This window comes from Sinocyclocheilus grahami, unplaced genomic scaffold (assembly GCF_001515645.1).
Source record: "Sinocyclocheilus grahami isolate Dianchi unplaced genomic scaffold, SAMN03320097.WGS_v1.1 scaffold305.1, whole genome shotgun sequence".
Classification (NCBI taxonomy): Eukaryota; Metazoa; Chordata; class Actinopteri; order Cypriniformes; family Cyprinidae; genus Sinocyclocheilus; species Sinocyclocheilus grahami.
This window is the reverse complement of record NW_015505484.1, coordinates 203430-212046: the sequence shown is the minus strand read 5'-3', so window position 1 is coordinate 212046 and position 8617 is coordinate 203430. Positions and strand designations below refer to the sequence as shown.

Sequence of the window (8617 nt, the reverse complement as noted above, 5' to 3'; positions counted from 1 at the left end):
AAAAATAAAGGTGCTTCACGATGCCATAGAAGAACCTTTTTGTCTAAATGGTTCCATAAAGAACCTTTAACATCTGAAGAACCTTTCTGTTTCACAAAAGGTTCTTTGTGGCGAAAGAAGGTTCTTCAGATTACAAAAAGGTAAGAAAGAGATGGTTCTTTAAAGAACCTTTGACTGAATGGTTCTTTGTGGAACCAAAAATGGTTCTTCTATGGCATCGCTTGAAGAACCTTTTGAAGCACCTTTATTTTTAAGAGTGTAGGGTGAATACAGGTCAACTGGAACACTTTCTGATCATTTGTAATCATATTTTATAATATGATTCAAATGGCTACAATATATTAATGATGATGCTTGAGTTTAAGTGTCCCTCTTCACCAGTAGTCACCCTAAATACATAATTAAATACATGTCAAATCATCAAATCCTCCATTACATAATAGGTTGTCAATTACATATGGTTTAATATTTATTTTTTTAGATAATTTTGAGTAGTTTTTCTACTTTTCTACTGCATGTTAAAACTTCACTATTAAAAAAGGTAATCTTTTTTGTTATTATTTTATGGATTTAAAGTGAAGTGAAGTGAAAAGTGATTTTAACTGCAGATATTCAAAGTCAAACTGTGAAACATGATTTCTGCTATGAACAGGGAAATAGCAAAAAATGACAAATAATCATATCATGTGCAAACTGATTTAAATTGAAGCACTGAATAAGTAAATAAATAACAAAATGATCTAAAACACTAAGCATTCAAATCACGAAGAAAGAGAATCGATAATAATAATCCTAGTGTGATTATCAATAAAATCATAAAAGTGGTTTCAGAATGCCATGTCACCATAACACAATGCTACTCTCAGGCAGGTGACAAACACAAGGCAGCTGTGTGTCGTGAACTTCATTTTAGTCATAAAAACACTTAAATAACCTCTCCTTTTTTAAAACTCCTCCTTTTATAGACAAACAACACTGCATTGATATTTCACAGTAAAAATCAGTTCAGTTTAGTTTTGTTACATTTCGCTCATTCAATTTTTGTATCTGACAATCTGCTGAACAGAGTATCTGATGTTGTAAACAGTCACAGTCAGTTTCCAGTAGGTCCATATAAACTAAGCAGATCCATCCAAACTCTGTTTCATTTATAATACGCTTAATTTTTGTTTGTTTCCTATTATGTTTTAGTCATTCCCACATATTTTTTTTTCTTCTGGGACCCTTTCGAAAGGGCTGCTCATTTGTAAGTGAAGTGTTTGCTGACATTAAGAGGCACTGTCTTTAAGGGGATCCAAAACGGTTTCCAAAGAGATCAAAATCTCCTTCTTATTGTGATCTACTCAATTAAAAAAAAAAGAAAATAAACAAAAATAAATAAGTGTCTGCCAGTGCTGCTCAGTGTTGGCAGTAGTATGGTGATTCACTCTCTTTCCCCATCTTCACTGCTCCCTTTAAAACAGAGGAAAAATCAACAAATTTATATTTGTTTGTTTAATTAACATGCAAAATTATCACAGGAGTATTTTTCTGTAGAACAAATCTGTTCGAAGACAATATCATGTGAAATATATTACGTGTAAAAAAAATCAAAACATAATGTACTTTAAAACAAACATTAATTTGTGCACATTTTCATTTTAGCTTGTTTTGGAGTCATGAAATTGAACCATTGACAGAATGTTCTGGCAATCCATGTTTTCACTGATATACATTAGGGGGCGCTATTGTGCATCTTCTGAAATAGTACAGAATCTCTAGATGCAAAATCAAGCGAAGAAGCAAAAACAAGCAACAGAAGCATTGCTCGCACACATGTAAGCTAACATGCGTAGTCTTTGACAAAAGCACAAAACTCTTTTTTTTATATATCGGATGTTGAGATATTCATACAACAAAATTTTCTAGGGACCACGAAAACTTTGTGAAAAGGATCAAAAATGGTGGTACTGGCTTGCAACTTTTTAAAAAAAAAAATGCTGATGGGGAAAAAGTTTATTATAAGAACACTGCTTCAAACATGTGCGGTCTCACCTCCTGCAGAATCCATATCTGAATCCGAGATGTGTGTGATGGAGAAACGTGACACACTGGATGGTGAAACGGTAAAACGGGAGACCTGTGCCACAGGTTTAGTACTGCCACTCGTTAGGCTCGGCTTTGGAGTGATGTCCAGTGGAGACCCCTTAGAAGATGTGGGAAGGGGCAACAATGGGAAATCATCTTCCCATTCAAACCCTGCACCTTAGATCAAAGAAAATCAGGACGGTAAATAATTAGTGTTAAAAATTCTTGAAAAAAGATGGGCAAAAAAGAGGGAAAAAGTATCTTACTCTCTTCTGAGATGTTTCCATCAGAAGAGTCATCGGAGGCATTGATCTTTTCCTGCTGGTCTTGTGCTTTACCCTTTGCACTCGGTTTGCTTGACTCTCCACCCAAGGGAAAACTTTGATCTGCCAGCTCTCTGGTTGGGCTTTCCTGGTGGGGTTGACATAATTTTATATTAAACTTCAAAAGTACTCAAATGTGATTCAATATATCATTGAAAGCCTCTTGAAATAACTGGACAATAAATACCTGGTCAAACAGAAAGACAGTGACATCATCAAAGAAAGACACCACTTTCTTTTTGTTCTCCATTTCGTCAGACAGTGAATCACTGAGCAGCGTTGGTATCTTAAGGAGACTTCTGAGTTTGTGTGCATCACTGCAGTCGCTCACAATGATAGGTACGGTCAAGATCTCGTCCTCGCTTTCTTCGCTCAGTTCCTGGATACTGTAAGTGCGCAGCTCCTCATCGGACTCATCGCTATCCTCAGAGTCGCCATCTTCCTCATCTGCCTCCTCTCCATCTGTGGGAGATACCCGTCCTTCTAGTGGAGGGGGAGGAGAGCCAGAACGTGTGGAGCTTCTTTTGCGTCCTCCTTCTTCACAGTCCTTACTCCTGGATTCCAGTCCCTCATGTATAGGGGAAAAGTTCCTTTCTGCTGTTTCCTTCTGAGATGCTAGTTCCTCGTCGGACAAAATGATACAGCTCACATCTTTGACTATGCCCTCTTCATTCTCATCAATAAGGACCTCTGGAATATTGGTGTTTGCAACATCACCCTCAGAAGTGACTTGGTCGAGAGACAGTCTATCTTCACGGCCTACTTGTTTGAAAGATTCCTCTTGCTTTACGTCAGGACCAAGCAAAGCATCTGAATTAGATCCTTCAGATTCCGATAGTACAAGCTCTGCAGAAAGATCTGAATCTACACCAAGATTTTCATTATGGCCAGAATGATCTTTTATGGTAGACACTTCATTATCAGGAGATGAGAGAGACACACTACTGATCGTGTCACAACCAGACATACCTTCATTGATCTTTGATGGAACATTTGAAGTCGCATCATGAGAGTTTTCAGGAGTTTTTTCACTTTCCTTTGTAAATGGCAAAAGATATTCATCTTCATCTGCCTCCTTTTTTTGAGGAAGTAGCTCCTCTTTATCTATAATTTCCTCCATTCCATCTGTCTGATCTTCAAGTTCATTGATGTCCTCTTCGCTTTCTTTATCTTTCCCGGCATCATAGTCAGAGAAGTAAGCCGAATCTCTGTATGGAGTTTTATCACTCAGTGCTTTCAGCTCTCCATCATTGCTTTCAGATGTTGTCAATGCCATTACAGTATCAACGTTGTCCTCTAGCTTCTCATCCTTTGCCCTTATAATCTCTTGTTCAAAGTTAGTCCCAGATATCACTTTTCCCAAGGGTTGGATGAAAACCTTAGAATCTTGTAGCTCATGGGGTTCCTTTTGGACAAACTCTGGAGATTCATTGTTTTCGGTGTCATATCCACTGTCCACTGTCTTGGGAGAGCTTGACGGATGGATGGAGGCAGGACTGAGTGTCTCGCTGGAACATGCTGTGGATGGTATGTCAATGGAGTCCATGGAGTCTGGGGTACCAACCTGCTTTTGTAATGACTTGAATGTTGGATTGATGCAGTCAACAGTTTCTACTTCAACGGTGAAGTCACCAAAAATCCCTGAGGTTACGTCAGTGATGTCATCATCGCTGCAGTCATCAATCTCCACCAGACTGATACTAGAGCGTCCATGGTCCACACCACTGTCCGCTGTCTTGCTTAAGTCTGACTCTGACTCTGATTTGGGTAACTCTGCTTGGGATTTCTCTAATTGTGGAGTGATGGCAATAATTTCAGTTTTGGGATCCATTAGAGATACATCTTCATGCAAAGCTTTTTCTTGCTTCAAGTTTGTTTCTCCTACCCCAATCTCCACATACTGCTGTGAGACATCAAACTTTTTGGCACCTTCCCTTGATGGCTCTATTTTGGAAACTATATGTCCAGCAGATAAAGGTGTTTGGCCTAGATGTTGGTCTTTTTTGGGCAATGTCATGGGTTTCCCTGGAATACAGTCAATCATGAAGCAGTTCCTCACAAGTGTTCCCGTTAAAGGATCTACAAAATGTGAACTGCTCAAAGCTTGACAACATGGCACGGGATATACTTCAGCCTCTCTGGGTTCATGGCACATATGGATATACGAGCTGCACTCGGGTGAAGGGTTTGAAGGTACATGTCTTCCATGCACCAGGCAAGTGTTGCTTTTGACTGTTGCCTCTAAGTAGTCAACCGGTTTGGCCATATGGTACGACAGGGTCTGGTCTTCTGGCCATGTATCTTCAACATCAGTCATCGGCATAGTGTAGTGGAAATCTGCATACGAATCTTGGATACAAGACCCCTGCCTTTGACGCAAGGTCCTTGTGTTTGTATTTGCTAGATTGCTGGTGGACCAGCTTCTTGCTCGCCTTTCCACAAAGATGTCTTCCTCTTCCTCAGAGTCGCTGTCATCTCGTCCTACAAATATAGCACCACCTGACGCCATGTCAATACAAACTGAGTGGCTACCTGGCATAGTCTTCCTCAAAGAGCCCATCATATCATAATATCCTCCCGTAACGTTCTTTCCTATAATGGAGCCTTGAATGCTCTCCAAGTAAGGATCAGCATAGCCTTGTGGAGGACTTCCAAGTGATGGGGAGACACCTAAAGGCTCCTCCAGTTCCCCAAGTGCCTGTCTTAAGCTTCGAGACCCCCAGCTCTCTTGTGGAGCCTCTGTTGGATCTCGTATCAGGTAGCGGTCCATGATCTTAGGAGGTGATGGTTCATAGTAGTAACCTCCATCCCTGTCTTTGTATGAGACATAGTGACCAGACTCCCATGCTCTAAGAGGGCTGTCATGGCCCAAAAGAGGCTCCATAGTTAGAGACATAGCTGGACTGGTGTCGGAATCATAGGCACTGCTTTTGTGGAAATCCGCTGACCAATAAATGTCAGGTTTAGCTTCAGGGGGACAGTTCATACACTCCCTAGAGTCTCCACTACCTGTTAGAAAGCTTCCACTGCTGCCCCCAAACTCTGGGCTGTAAGCACACAGGGTGAAGTTCATATCAATATTGCTTTGTACTGGCTCCTCAATGCGAATGTAGTACTCATTATTCACTGATGGACTGTGAGCACTCAGGACTGGTACCACACCAGGGGTGTGTATTTGTTTGGACTCATAATATGAAGGAGAAACCCCTAGGGCGAGTCCTTCAACAGCACAGCCCCCCACTATTCCACCTGGAGGGTAGTAGACCTCCTGACAATGGGGATTGCCTTGACCCAAAGTGCCTGATGTGGATGAAGAATGATAGTGTTGTTCAGCCCGTGCCTGCTCCCACTTGTACTCAAAGTTGAGGCCATGGCTGGTTTCAGTAACTGTTAAGATGTCATCTCCAGATTCTGAATGGTAGCCATCTCCAGTAGGGAACTGTTCCAGTAGGGGGAATGATGAAGTGGTGGATGACATGGGCATGTCGATTGCTAGTGCACCAGCTCCATGGACATTAGCATGGCTTGTGTTTGGTCTCATAGAGTTCCAGCGTCTCTCAAAGTCTTCCTCTGCCTCACTGGCTCCTTTGGCACATAGGTAACTAAGCAGCAGATGAACTTCTTCCGCATTGGGCCTCTGATCAGGCTGAAGCCAACAGAACTGCATTACTTCATACCTGGTGATACAGAAACACAAACATACACTTTTAGGGCAAGTGTTACTAAAAGTTTCACTTCCAAAGTGACAATGAGTTTTTTTTTTTTATCTATTTTTCAGTAGAAATCTAAACATCCTTAAAACAAGATACATTTACTTGAGAAGTAACACTGCATATAATATCTAGATTTTTTATAGATTGCATTTTACAGACTGAGATTAATCTATTAACAATATACAGTATATCAATATAATTGATTAGAGACTAATGGTAGTGGAGATTTTTTTTAATGGTAGTGGAGAATGGTAAATTTATTGTATTCATTCTATAACATTTTTCTTTATTGTGCTCATAAAAATATTTAAATCCTTGTATATTTACAAGTTTAAATGCAAAAATACATAAATCAAAATTACAACTTGTTTGGACTCAAATGTGTCCATATAATTTAATGGTGATTTCAATTTCTTGTTTGTTTTAAGTGTTTCATAATATTTGTGTATTGTGTGAAAAAAAAATAAAAGCATAAAATCTTGCCAACATGGCACGGGATATACCTTCAGCCTCTCTGGGTTCATGGCACATATGGATATACGAGCTGCACTCGGGTGAAGGGTTTGAAGCTACATGTCTTCCATGCACCAGGCAAGTGTTGCTTTTGACTGTTGCCTCTAAGTAGTCAACCGGTTTGGCCATATGGTACGGCAGGGTCTGGTCTTCTGGCCATGTATCTTCAACGTCAGTCATTGGCATAGTGTAGTGGAAATCTGCATACGAATCTTGGATACAAGACCCCTGCCTTTGACGCAAGGTCCTTGTGTTTGTATTTGCTGGATTGCTGGTGGACCAGCTTCTTGCTCGCCTTTCCACAAAGTTGTCTTCCTCTTCTTCAGAGTCTCTGTCATCTCGTCCTACAAATATAGCCCCACCTGACGCCATGTCAATAAACTGAGTGGCTACCTGGCATAGTCTTCCTCAAAGAGCCCATCATATCATAATATTCTCCCATAACGTACTTTCCTATAATGGAGCCTTAAATGCTCTCCAAGTAAGGATCAGCATAGCCTTGTGGAGGACTTCCAAGTGATGGGGAGACACCTAAAGGCTCCTCCAGTTCCCCAAGTGCCTGTCTTAAGCTTCGAGACCCCCAGCTCTCTTGTGGAGCCTCTGTTGGATCTCGTATCAGGTAGCGGTCCATGATCTTAGGAGGTGATGGTTCATAGTAGTAACCTCCATCCCTGTCTTTGTATGAGACATAGTGACCAGACTCCCATGCTCTAAGAGGGCCACCATTTACTTGAGAAGTAACACTGCATATAATATCAAGATTTTTTTATAGATTGCATTTTACAGATTGAGATTAATCTATAAACAATATATATCAATATAATTGATTAGAGACTAATGGTAGTGGAGAATGGTACATTTATTGTATTCATTCTATAACATTTTTCTTTATTGTGCTCATAAAAATATTTAAAACCTTGTATATTTACAAGTTTAAATGCAAAAAAATGTTTGGACTCCAATGTGTCCATATAATTTAATGGTGATTTCAATTTCTTGTTTGTTTTAAGTGCTTCATAATATTTGTGTATTGCGTGAAAAAAAAAAAAGCATAAAATCTTGTAACAAAAAGAGACTCAGTATTTCATGTATTTCTATCAAAACAACACTGCACAAATACAGGATATTACAATAAGGTTTTATCGATCATATGCAGTATACTATTAATATCTAATGCAGTGTTGGACCTAGAGTACATTTATTTTGTTTCAAGGATTTTTAGAAATTTTAACTGGAAATTGACACAAAATTACAGCTACATTGTGTTATGGCCAAACTATCTAAACAACTAAATTAAAATAGTTTTAAAGGCAAGGACTTGAAAAGAGTAGGGAGAAAATTGAAAGGCTCTAGCAGAATGAAAATTCAAGGCTCTAACTCTAGGTAATGGTTAATAAAAAGAGTAAGAAGAGCAATATAAAATTTAGTAGACACCCACCAGCGGTCAGAAAGAGGGTACTTAAGAAGTGGCTTGGGCAGCTTCAATTGCTGGTCCTTTACAGCATAGCTGAGAACCTGTCGGTCTGAATAATGACGGTACGGCTGATTCCCCAACTCAAACATCTCCCAGATTGTTACACCGAGTGACCTTATGTACAGAGAGAAATTTTGGTAACTAACAGCAATTAATGCATCAATCAATAATGACTTGATATCTATAATAAAGGTTATTGATTTAGGAGGCGGTATGATCTTCCTTAAACTGCAAAATAAAGGCCTAAATTCAACACTAGATGTATGTTCTACAGATGAAAGAATTTGCTCTGTGCTGTAGCCTCTTTTGAAGGTACTTACCAGATGTTGCTTTCCTTGGTTTGGTCCACCACCAGTAAGTTACCATGAACCTCATCAACCAGTTCAGGGGCAATCCAGCGTAAGGGAACCCAGGTCTGGTCTGATGTCACAAAGTAGTCATCCTGGGGATGAACAGACATGAAATACAAGTTAATGAAATACACTAACCACATTTTGAATAAAAAAAGCACAAAATCAACTACTAAA

The 8617-nt window shown here is 39.6% G+C and overlaps 1 protein-coding gene across 2 annotated transcripts in view; it reads right to left on the bottom strand.

The window, feature by feature from the left end:
* Positions 1-218: 218 nt before the first annotated feature.
* LOC107601421 (serine/threonine-protein kinase LMTK1-like) overlaps positions 219-8617 on the bottom strand; it is a 58066-nt gene continuing 49667 nt past the window's right edge. For both annotated transcript variants that reach the window (XM_016293584.1, XM_016293583.1), the window contains 4 exons: positions 2578-6067; positions 2334-2478; positions 2035-2244; positions 219-1452 (listed from right to left, as the gene is read on the bottom strand). In XM_016293584.1, coding sequence (XP_016149070.1) covers positions 1424-1452; positions 2035-2244; positions 2334-2478; positions 2578-6067 — 3874 coding nt within the window. In that variant the 3' untranslated portion in view covers positions 219-1423. The remainder of the gene's footprint in view (positions 1453-2034; positions 2245-2333; positions 2479-2577; positions 6068-8617) is intronic.